The sequence below is a fragment of the Pelophylax lessonae genome, assembly GCF_965119305.1.
Source record: "Pelophylax lessonae genome assembly, chromosome: 1".
NCBI classification, from domain to species: Eukaryota; Metazoa; Chordata; class Amphibia; order Anura; family Ranidae; genus Pelophylax; species Pelophylax lessonae.
Window position 1 is genome coordinate 252,237,969 of NC_138768.1, and position 12,520 is coordinate 252,250,488.

The 12,520-nt window shown below is 48.6% G+C and overlaps 1 protein-coding gene across 1 annotated transcript in view; it reads left to right on the forward strand.

Annotated features, from left to right (window-relative positions):
• The window catches only part of SFSWAP (splicing factor SWAP), a 255,941-nt gene that overhangs the window by 88,590 nt on the left and 154,831 nt on the right, over positions 1-12,520 (forward strand). Inside the window, exon 10 of the mRNA XM_082267458.1 lies at positions 6,408-6,501. Within this exon, the coding sequence (XP_082123584.1) occupies positions 6,408-6,501 (94 nt within the window). The remainder of the gene's footprint in view (positions 1-6,407; positions 6,502-12,520) is intronic.

Here is a 12,520-nt window from a genome sequence, read left to right on the forward strand (position 1 = left end):
TACACGTTCAACTCCCACATAGGCAGCAGTGTGGTAGACTGCCATCACAGATATGAACCCTGCTCTCATCAATGCATTTACAGTCACCCCGCAAACACACCTGGCAGACCACAACAAACTAATGCTATATACAGTGCCTTGCGAAAGTATTCGGCCCCCTTGAACTTTGCGACCTTTTGTCACATTTCAGGCTTCAAACATAAAGATCTAAAACTGTAATTTTTTGTGAAGAATCAACAAGTGGGACACAATCATGAAGTGGAACGAAATTTATTGGATATTTCAAACTTTGTTAACAAATAAAAAACTGAAAAATTGGGCGTGCAAAATTATTCAGCCCCCTTTACTTTCAGTGTAGCAAACTCTCTCCAGAAGTTCAGTAAGGGTCTCTGAATGATCCAATGTTGACCTAAATGACTAATGATGATAAATAGAATCCACCTGTGTGTAATGTGTACCTATAAATGCACCTGCACTGTGATAGTCTCAGAGGTCCGTTTAAAGCTCAGAGAGTATCATGGAGAACAAGGTACACACCAGGCAGGTCTGAGATACTGTTGTGGAGAAGTTTAAAGCAGGATTTGGATACAAAAAGATTTCCCAAGAATTAAACATCCCAAGGAGCACTGTGCAAGCGATAATATTGAAATGGAAGGAGTATCCGACCATTGCAAATCTACAAAGACCTGGCCGTCCCTCTAAACTTTCAGCTCATACAAGGAGAAGGCTGATCAGAGATGCAGCCAAGAGGCCCATGATCACTTTGGATGAACTGCAGAGATCTACAGCTGAGGTGGGAGGCTCTGTCCATAGGACAACAATCAGTCGTATACTGCACAAATCTGGCCTTTATGGAAGAGTGGCAAGAAGAAAGCCATTTCTTAAAGATATCCATAAAAAGTGTAGTTTAAAGTTTGCCACAAGCCACCTGGGAGACACACCAAACATGTGGAAGAAGGTGCTCTGGTCAGATGAAACCAAAATCAAACTTTTTGGCAACAATGCAAAACGTTATGTTTGGCGTAAAATCAACACAGCTCATCACCCTGAACACACCATCCCCACTGTCAAACATGGTGGTGGCAGCATCATGGTTTGGGCCTGCTTTTCTTCAGCAGGGACAGGGAAGATGGTTAAAATTGATGGGAAGATGGATAGAGCCAAATACACAACCATTCTGGAAGAAAACCTGATGGAGTCTGCAAAAGACCTGAGACTGGGACGGAGATTTGTTTTCCAACAAGACAATGATCAAAAACATAGCAAAATCTACAATGGAATGGTTCACAAATAAACATATCCAGGTGTTAGAATGGCCAAGTCAAAGTCCAGACCTGAATCCAATCGAGAATCTGTGGAAAGAACTGAAAACTGCTGTTCACAAACGCTCTCCATCCAACCTCACTGAGCTCAAGCTGTTTTGCAAGGAGGAATGAGCAAAAATTTCAGTCTCTCGATATGCAAAACTGATAGAGACATACCCCAAGCGACTTACAGCTGTAATCGCAGCAAAAGGTGGCGCTACAAAGTATTAACTTAAGGGGGCTGAATAATTTTGCACGCCCAATTTTTCAGTTTTTTATTTGGTAAAGTTTAAAATATACAATAAATTTTGTTCCACTTCATGATTGTGTCCCACTTGTTGTTGATTCTTCACAAAAAATTACAGTTTTATATCTTTGTTTGAAGCCTGAAATGTGGCAAAAGGTTGCAAAGTTCAAGGGGGCCGAATACTTTCGCAAGGCACTGTACAATGTCCTTAGTAGAAGTCAGGCAGGGTTCATGCCAAACCATTGCACCACAGACCACCCTACACCCTCTCATCAAGAACCATGTCCATAATACAAGACATGGGAAGATATTTGCCTTTTTTGTGGACTTTAAGAAGGCCTTTGACTTAGTGTGGCACCCAGGCATTTTCCTCAGACTATTGGAGAGTGGAATAAGAGGGAAAACGTATGATGTCATGAGTTCATATACCGAGAACAGCTGCAGCGTAAAGGTAAATGGAAAAAGAACAAAGCACTTCCGGCAGGCCAGAGGAGTCAGACAGGGCTGCAGCCTAAGTCCAACCTTCTTTAACATCTACATCAATGAACTGGCTGCAGCTCTAGAATCCTCCCCAGCACCTGGACTGACTCTGCATGACACCGAGGAGAAGTTCCTGCTGTATGCAGATGACCTCCTACTTCTGTCACCAACAGAGAAAGGCCTACAAGACAGCCTGGAAGTGCTGGAGAAATACAGTGCCACATGGGCACTACCTATCAACTCAAAGAAAACAAAAATCATGGTCTTCCAAAGAGAGAACACAGAGCCCTTCATTTACTTCAAACAACCAAACTCTTGATGAAACTAACAATTACACTTACCTCAACCTAGAGATTAACCAATCAGGAAGTTTCAAGCCAGCCATAGAGACACTAAAAGATAAGGCATGCAGAGCCTTCTATGCAATCGGAAGACAAATGTATCACCTAAATCCCCCAGTGGGAGTCTGGCTCAGAATCTTTGATAGCGTCATCACCCCAAGCCTTCTTTACAGCAGTGAGATTTGAGGTCCTATCACCTACAAAGACCAATCCAAATGGGACTCAAGCCTGACAGAAATATTCCATCTGGAATTCTGCAAGTACAACCTCCAAGTCCAACTGAGCACCTCCAACAGTGCCTGCCGGTCTGAGCTGGGCAGATTTCCTTTACTTCTTGCAATACAAAAGAGAGCGTGATCATTCTGGGATCATCTACAAAACAGCAGTTCTGACTCCACCACCATAAGGCTCTACTCACCAATAAGAACCAGCCCAAGCCTGGTGGCCTGCAACAACTCATCAGCACCTTGTCTATCCCAAACGCCGAACAATTTGGCCTGGCAAAACCACAAATAAAAAATGTAATGAATTATTCTGAAGAAAAATATGTTGGGGAATAGAGAAATTTAACCACTTGCCCACTGGGCACTTAAACCCCCTTCCTAACCAGACCAATTTTCAGCATTCAGTTGACAATTAGCTTTCTGTTGGTGGTATTTAATCATAATTGGGTTTTTTATTTTTTGCGCTATAAATGAAAAGACCGAAAATTTTGTTTAAAAAATGCGTTTTTTCTTCGTTTCGGTTTTAAATTTTGCACATTTAGTCATTTTTCTTCATAAATTTTGGCAAAAATTTATACTGCTACATATCCTCAGTAAAAATAACCCAAATAAGTATACATTTTATGGTCTTTGTAAAAGTTAGTCTACAAGCCATGGTACCAATCATTGAAAATTGATCACACCTGATGTACTGACGGCCTATCTCATTTCTTGAGACCCTAACAAGTCAGGACAGTACAAATACCCCCCAAATGTCCCCTTTTTGGAAAGTAGACATTCCAGGGTATTTAGTAAGAGGCATGGTGAGATTTTTGAAGTTGTAATTTTTTCCCACAATTCTTTGCAAAATTAAGAATGGTCATATTATGAAGTTATTTCTCACACACAATATATGCGTACTTGCAACTACACCCCAAAATACATTCTGCTACTCCTCCTGAGTATGGCGATACCACATGTGAGACTTTTCCACAGCCTGCCCCATACAGAGACCCAACATCCAAGGAGCACCGTCAGGCTAGAAGCAAAAATTACACACATAATTTTCTGACCACCTATCACACTTTTGAAGGTCCTGGAGCACCAGGACAATGGAAACCCCCACAAAATGACCCCATTTTGGAAAGCAAACACCTCCACACACAATCTAGGAGGCATAATGAGTCTTTTGAAAATGTCATTTTTTTCCACAAGTTTTTGGAAAATGTGGAAAGAAAACCAAAACGCACTTTTATTTTTACACAAATTTGTCCATTTAGAAGACATTTCTAACACATAGCATGTACATAGCAAATATTACACCCCAAAATACATTCTGCTTCTCCTGAGTATAGTGATACCACATATGTGACACTTTTCAACAGCCTGAACCACATACAGAGGCCCAACATTCAGGGAGCACGTCATTTCCTGACTTCCTATTACAATTTTGTGAGGCACTGTAGGGCACTGATGAGCATTGTAGTGGCATTAACGTGGCATGGATGTGGCCCAGATGAGCACTGACGTGGCATGGATGTGGCACTGACGTGGCATGGATGTGGCACTGACGTGGCATGGATGTGGCACTGACGTAGCATGGATGTGGCACGGATGAGCACTGACGTAGCATGGATGTGGCACGGATGAGCACTGACGTAGCATGGATGTGGCACGGATGAGCACTGACGTAGCATGGATGTGGCACTGATGAGCACTGACGTGGGATGGATGTGGCACTGATGAGCACTGACGTGGGATGGATGTGGCACTGATTAGCACTAACGTAGCATGGATGTGGCACTGATGAGCACTGACGTAGCATGGATGTGGCACTGATGAGCACTGACGTAGCATGGATGTGGCATGGATTAGCTCTGACGTGGCATGGATGTGGCAAGGATGAGCACTGACGTGGCATGGATGTGGCACGGATGAGCACTGACGTGGCATTGACGTGGCACGGATGAGCACTGACGTGGCACGGATGAGCACTGACGTGGCATGGATGTGGCACGGATGAGCACTGACGTGGCATTGATGTGGCATGGATGAGCACTGATGTGGCATGGATAAGCACTGACGTGGCATTGATGTGGCACGGATGACCACTGACGTGGCACGGATGAGCACTGATGTGGCTTGGATGAGCACAGATGTGGGATGGATGAGCATGGATTTGGCATGGTTGAGCACTGAGGTGGCATGTGCAGGCACAGATGTGGCATGGATGAACAAGGATGTGGCATAGATGAGCACTGAGGTGGCATGGGTGGGCACGGATGAGGCACTGTGATGGGGCACGGATGAGGCACTGTGATGGGGCACGGATGAGGCACTGTGATGGGGCACGGATGAGGCACTGTGATGGGGCACGGATGAGGCACTGTGATGGGGCACGGATGAGGCACTGTGATGGCTGGGGCACGGATGAGGCACTGTGATGGCTGGGGCACGGATGAGGCACTGTGATGGGGCATGGTTGAGGCAGAGGTGTGCAGCTGCAGTTTCTCTCCTCTCCTCGCACGCTGTACCGATTGCTGTGTACAGTGTGCGAGGAGAGGAGAGAAATAAACCGGACATGCGCCGGTTTGTTGTGAAGTGATCGCTCTATCATTGGACGGAGCGATCACGTGGTAAAGGACTGCTCTCATTGGCCCTTTACCACGATCCGTGATGCGACGGGTCCCCGGGACCCAGAGAGCATGGACACTCCCGTGTGCTCGCCCCAGGGGGCGTGCGGGAGCGCGATTCTGGGAGGACGTCCATGTACGCCCTCCCAGAACTCGACGACCGTGCTGTACCCGTCTTTTGGCTATGGCCCGGTCGGTAACTGGTTAAATAAACTCCAAGAAACTATTTACCAGTCACTGCAGAGAGACTACAAACTGGCCCCATACCTGGAGGTGCTACAAGAGCCCAAAGACAGACAGCCCCTGATTCTGTACAGACTGAGTGCCCACAGCCTGAAAATCGAACTTGGACGGCACAGATAGTCCTACAAGCCCAGGGAGAGCAGATTGTGACAGCAATGTGACCAGGGGGTCATGGAGGATGAGGGCCACTTCCTGCTACAGTGCCCTAAGTACTCATCAGTGAGGGACACTCACTTCCAGAGACTCTGCTTTCATCCTGGACTAAATTTCTATAGAAGAGGAAACTCCAAATCTTACTGGGAGAAAAGGAGCCAGTGGTGAAAATAGCTGCACAATATGTGACAGTGTCAGACTGAGAGGGGCATGAAAAACTGAGGACTTAAAAATCCTTTACATGGATTCACTCCCCATTCCCCTTTTATATATTACCCCTTAACCCCCCCCCCCCCCTCACAAACTCAACTGCTTTGGCAATGCTAAAATGTATTTGGTCCTGCCAATAAAGCTTATTTGAATTGAGAGACGGAGGTAGAGAGAGAGAGATGGTGTATAGAAGTGGGAGGGGAATAGGGTGATGCTAGGTCTCCTCGCCCCTAAGCTTTGGTGCTATGCCACTCCCACAGATCGCTAGATTTATGAGGGCTACAAGGGAATGAGGATGCAATATTTCGAGGTACACTCAATGTGTGTTAGGTTATAACATCTACCAAGCTATGCAAAAATGCTTCAGGAATATTGGGTTTACAGCCTCTTTTTTTTTTTTTTTTTTTTTTGTAAAATTCTAAGATTGGAGCGGTTTTAACCAACCCCCCCCCCCCCCCCCCCAAAACCGAGGGACTTACTGTGTTCATGATTAGGAATGTAACTCTTCAAGCTTGCTTTTAATATTTAGTTTTTATGTTTCTTCAGATTGTTTGTTTTTTTTTCACTTTTCAACTGTTTGCTTGTCTTGATAGGTTTGACTTTCTGCAGCCTTGGCACCAGTATAATCCATATTATGAATTTAAGAAGCAGTTTTTCATGCAAAAAGAAGGAATTCTTCTTTCTCAGGTATTGCTTGTTCTTGTACATATATTATTTTTTTTATCCTAAAGCAGTGTTGATCAGCTTGGAAATTATAGAGGGCCTCAGGTGCATCCCTTTGAAGTCTGGGGGCTGCACAGTATTAACATGAAAGTTTTTTTTTGTTTTTTTTTCTGTCCTGTTGCACTTTTTGCATCATAGATCATGTGGTATGCAGAATGGTGCATTGCAGTGTCCTGGAGGTGTATTCTGCACTGAACAATAATACACTGTGTATATTGCACACCATCCATTTTGAATACCACCAGAGTATACCTCAAATGAATCTGCGTTACAGCACACTGTAACACCCAGTAAGGCACTACCCTACATTGTGTTGTGCTGCATTATAAAATAATGGTGCAGGGGTTTTTTCTTTAATGTAGTACACTCAGTGAACACACAACACGCTAGCTTTGCAAATGGGACCTTTTTCAGCTTTCCTACTCAGTTAGCTAGATGGGTATGACAGCCTCTGCAGGGCTTTCTACATTGCAAGCAGTCCTAGCCCCAGAAAGGCACATATGCTACTAACAGCCTGTGCAACCAGAGCTGTTCATGAGGGAGCAGAAAGCTACTATTTGCTGCATGTCCAAGCCAGTATTTACAAATAGCTGACAGCAGCTTTTGATGTGCTGACTGAGGAGGGATTCCACTTTTATTCTGTTCAGGGATTACAGTGGTTTGGTGTATCTTGAACCTTTAAAAAAATCACTGCTGGAGCTGACTCATCGTTTTGAGAATGGGAGTCTAGTTCAAGATACAACTCAGCATAGAGTGTTCCTTCCACAGGGAAAGCTTCAGACTCTCCGATCTCAAATCTAGATTCTCCAGTCCCGTAGTTGTTTGAGATTAATTTTTTTCAGGAGAGTGGCCTCCTTCGAGGCAGTTTTGTTCAACCAGTTTCACTCGACGTCTACAAAACATTCGGTCTTTGTAGGACATGTCAGTGAAGTGCCTAGACAGACCTATTTGTCTATCAACGAGGACTATCCTGTCTCTGTTTTGGGTAGTCTGGAATCTGCCCAGAGTGCCAGGACTTCTCCCTAGCCCAACAGGCAAGAATATCAGCCTGTTGGGCTGGGGAGAAGTCCTGGGCACTCTGTCAGTGCCGGTGACTCTGTCATCGCCATAGTTTCATAACTAGATCAAGATTATGGAACTTCAGGCAAGCTGGCTGTTTCTGCAGTGTTGGAAATAATCTGCTTTAGGGTACCATATCTGCATTAAGCAGGACAGGAGGAACCAAAAGTCTTGCCATGATACAAACGGTAGATTGGGTCCGGTCTTGGGCAGAACTTCATGTTACAGCCTGGTCTGCTGTGTATTTCTCAGGTGTGAACATTTGCCAAGAAGACTTTCTTCAGGACCTGTTGCATGTGGGGAATTCCCAGATGTGGACCGCTTTGCTTCCAGGTTTATCAGCAAACTGGACAGTTTTCTGAGGGAAATAGTGGATGCCTTGGTGGCTCTGTGGAGTCTGTACACCCTGGTCTCTGCCTTTCCTCCCTTGAATCATCATCTTCCTTTACAGATCAGGATGAAGGAAATTCAGATGCTGCTCATTACTCAGGGTTGGCCCAGGATGTGGTATGCCGACTCCTAGCAGACTTTGTGGGCTCTACCAGAGGATCCAGATTTTGTTTCAAGGACCTATTTAGCATATTGTTTCAGGGTTGCTAGTATTCATGTCATGGTTGTTATAGCCTAGATCTTGAAAGAAAAGGGCATTTCAAAATCTAAGATTCCTACGATTCTAAAAGTTAGGAAGGCAACTTTGCAGAAAGTCTATCATTGAACTTGGAAATCATATTTTCTCTTACGTCCTCCGACAGTCGCCGCCTCTTCATATTCGTCACATATGGGGTATTAGACTTTGCTCCGAAGGAGTAGCTAGGCAACAGAATATGTTAACAATAAAGCTTTAACATATCCCACCCTCAAGGGGTGGTCCCCTCAGTCAATACCCTCCTACTTCCTGCAACCATATCTCAGTTTTAATGTCTAGCTTGTCAGGAGTGGCTGGCTCTCTCTGTGCTGGGACTTTTTGTCCCAGACTCTTTCTTCTTTTTGATATTTTGTTTGAGTTTTCTCTCTACCTTTACTTAGCTGTTATTTTTGTCAGCATTAGTTAGTTCTTCGGACGAAGAGGATCATGCGGACTGGGTCTCGGGCTGATCCCCCTGGTCGCAGGTCGTGGGTCAGTGGCTTCCCAGTCTGCCATCGAGCGTTCAGCCAGGTAACGCTCCTGGCACGGTGAACGACCCATCCCTGTTCGGTGCAGGGATGATTGGTGAGGTGGCTACCTCACCGGACGCTGTGCGGTTTCTGAACCGCCATTGTGTGCGTCTTGAGTAGCGACTCTCCCTGCCTCATGTGCAGCGGCTTGTTCGCCTGTGCGGGTTCCCCACGCCATGTGAGGTAAGTGTATCTATGTGGGGACCTGTCTGTCTGGGGGGGTCTCAGTCTGGGACTGTGTAACCTGCCTTTAATCACACTGCTTGTCTCCCTATCTCTCGGCTGCATGCTGTGGGCTGCAAGGGGGGGGGGGGAGCTGTATGACACTGAGTATGTCAGGCTGGGCAGTGTGAGGAGCTGTGTGCTGTGGGGCATGTTTTTAATGGCATGTTGGGGCATATACAGCGATCGCTGCGGCGATCTAACATGTATCCATATTATGGGATGATATTGTGTGTGATTTTATGCACTGTGGAGCGGCGATTTCGGCGCCAAACGGCGCCATTTTACCGGCGCCCGCTCCGGCCGCATGGTTTACATGCACGGCGGCCATTTTCTTGTAGCCTCCATAGGCTTACATAGAGCGCCCTGGCAGCATCACTTCCTCTCTCCTGGAAGCACCGATCGCGGCAGCAGCAGCAGCGGAGTCTCCTCAGGTTTTATCCTTCTATTCCTGTGTTCCATTGCCTGTATTCAGTCTGTATATTCCCTGTGGGGGTCTCATTGTGCCTGAGTGTGGTGCGGTGGGCTGCGCTTGCCGCGCTTGCTGTAAGGGGGCAGTTAACCCTTGGTTGTCTGGCATACAGGGGCAATGGATTCTCAGGAGGGCAAATTTCCCACAGTCTTGGTGGAAAGCCAGGGGACCGCTGTTTCCCCCCCAGGGGGGGATTTGGCCACTATTGTGGCTGGCCTTGCTGCACAGGTGCAAATGCTGGTGGCTGCTCAATCTACTAAACGGCCCAGAGTTGCTCTGTCCTCTGATTCTGAGGGTGAAGGTGATGGGGCTGTTCTGGCGGGGACCCCCCTATCGGGGTCCCGCTCCTCTCTGGATCTAGTGGGGTCTGAGGTAGAGGCTGAAGTGGAGGGGGTTGATAATTCTCCCCCTGGCTCGCCTGAAGAGCTTGCAATCATGGATGAGTTGATTGCTTCCATTAAGCAGACGCTACGTTTGCAGGACGAGGTGTGTCCCCCAGCTGCCTTGGCGGCTTATGGGACGCAGAGAAAACGCAGGACGCCGCAGGTCTTTCCCTGCAATGCTGATTTTCAGCGCGCTGTTAAGGACCAATGGCGCGATTTGCGCAAGCCTTTTGCGGTACCAAGTAAATTTAAGCTGCGTTATCCTTTCTCGCCTGCCACTGATGAACGGTGGTGTGTGCCTCCGCCAGTAGATCATGCTATTGCGGTTTTGAACAAAGCCACTGCGATCCCGGCAGAGGGATCCCCTATTTTCCGTGATGCCACGGATAGGAGACTGGAGTCTCTTGCCCGTCATACTTATTCTGTTACGGGTTCTATGCTTAAGGCTCTGTTTGCTTCTCTCATGGCGGCCCAGGCGATCGCAAGTTGGACGCAGATGCTTAGGCGCGTCCTAGTGGCCGATTCGGCCTCAGCGGCGACCCTGGATATGGTGGATCAGATCCACCAGGGTGTCATGTATCTGTGTGATGCGGACCTGGACCTGATTCCGTTGGCCGCGCGTGTGCACAGCGTGGCGGTGTTGTCTCGCCGCCTGGTTTGGTTGAAATGTTGGTCGGTGGACCAATCTTCACGTAAAACCTTAGCCAATCTGCCTTATGATGGGTCTCGCCTTTTTGGGGAGTCCCTGGATGTGTTGATTAAGGGGATTACTGGGGGTAAGAGCACTCTCTTGCCCCATTTTCCCAAGGCTAAGGGGGCTTCTGGGAAGAAGCATGCTAATTTTCGGCCCCCTCAGGGGTCCTTTCGTGCCTTTCGGCCGCACTACAAGGGCAAACCGTTCAAGGGCCAGGGCTCTCAGAAGAAGCCCTGGTCTGGAAAACAGAAGTCCGGCCAATCCGGACCTGCGGCCCATAACAGTTCGGCCTGAAGGGGCGCCCTCACCCAGTTTTGGGGTGGGGGGACGCTTGCTCGGTTTTCTTCAGCCCTGGTTGGCCCGTGTGCGGGACAGATGGGTTCTGGAAATCGTTCAATCTGGTTACAAGATCGAGTTTCTCTCTCGGCCAGAGAGCAGATTTTTTCCCTCAAATCTACAACTGTCTCCAGAGCGCCTGCGGGATCTGCGCCTGGCGGTGCGGGACCTGAGGGCTCAGGGAGTGGTGGTTCCGGTGCCTCATCGGGACAGATTTCGGGGGTTTTATTCCAATCTGTTCACTGTGCCCAGAAAGGAGGGCAAGGTTCGTCCAATTCTGGACTTGAAAGCTCTGAACCGCTCTGTGCGGGTTCGCAAGTTCCGCATGGAATCCCTGCGCTCGGTGGTGGCTGCCCTGGTTCCGGGGGAATTCATGGCCTCCATCGATTTGAAGGATGCGTATCTTCACATCCCCATATTCGAGGGTCATCAGAGATACCTTCGATTTGCCATTGCGGAGGATCACTACCAGTTCGTGGCGTTGCCCTTTGGGCTCGCCTCGGCTCCGCGGGTCTTCACCAAGGTGCTTGCACCGGTTCTGGCATTATTGAGAGCCCAGGGCATTTCTGTCCTGGGGTATCTGGACGACATTCTGATTCGGTCTGCGACCGGTCAGGGTCTGGAGAAGGACCTGTCTGTCACGATGCAAACTCTGCAGGAGTTCGGTTGGACGATAAATGTTCCAAAGTCGACTCTGAGTCCGTCGGTTCGTCTTCCCTATCTGGGAATGATACTGGACTCGGTGCAGGCGAAGGTCTTCCTGCCGGAAGACAAACTCAGGACTCTTCAGGAGGAAGTCAGGTCCCTCAGGGACGTTCCGAACTCGTCTCTGCGGACGTGTATGAGATGTCTGGGATTGATGGTCTCGGCTTTCGAGGCGATTCCTTTCGCGCAGTTTCACACGCGGGGTCTCCAAGCGGAGATCTTGTCCAAGTGGGACGGGCGACCTCAATCTCTGGATCTTCAGATCTCGTTGAGTCATCGCACCAGGGAAAACCTTCTGTGGTGGCTCCAGTCCCCGTTGGTGTCCGGGGGCAAGTCGTTTCGTCCGATCTCGTGGACGATAATCACCACGGATGCCAGCCTGTCGGGCTGGGGTGGTGTTCTGGGCGTTCTGTCCGCCCAGGGGACCTGGTCGGAGGGGGAGTCTTCCCTCCCGATCAACATTCTGGAATTGCGTGCGATAAGGCTCTGTCTTCATCGCTGGACGGACCGGCTGCAGGGCTGCCCGGTTCGGGTGCAGACGGACAATGCCACGGCGGTGGCCTACATCAACCACCAAGGGGGCACCAGGAGTGCCCGAGCGGCTCGAGAAGTGGCCGACATTCTGTCTTGGGCCGAGACTCATGTCCCGGCGATAACGGCGGTTCACATTCCGGGAGTGGAGAACTGGCAGGCGGACTATCTGAGTCGCCAGACCCTGGATCAGGGGGAATGGTCTCTCCACCCGGCTGTCTTCCAGATGTTGTGCGCGAAGTGGGGTCTTCCAGATGTGGACCTGTTCGCGTCTCGCCTCAACTACAAGGTGAAGAGGTTCGTGGCAAGGACGCGCGACCCTCGGGCGGACGCGTCGGACGCGTTAGTGGCCCCGTGGCATCAGTACAGGCTGATGTACGCGTTTCCACCGATTCAGTTGCTGTCCCGGTTCCTTCGCAGGTTACA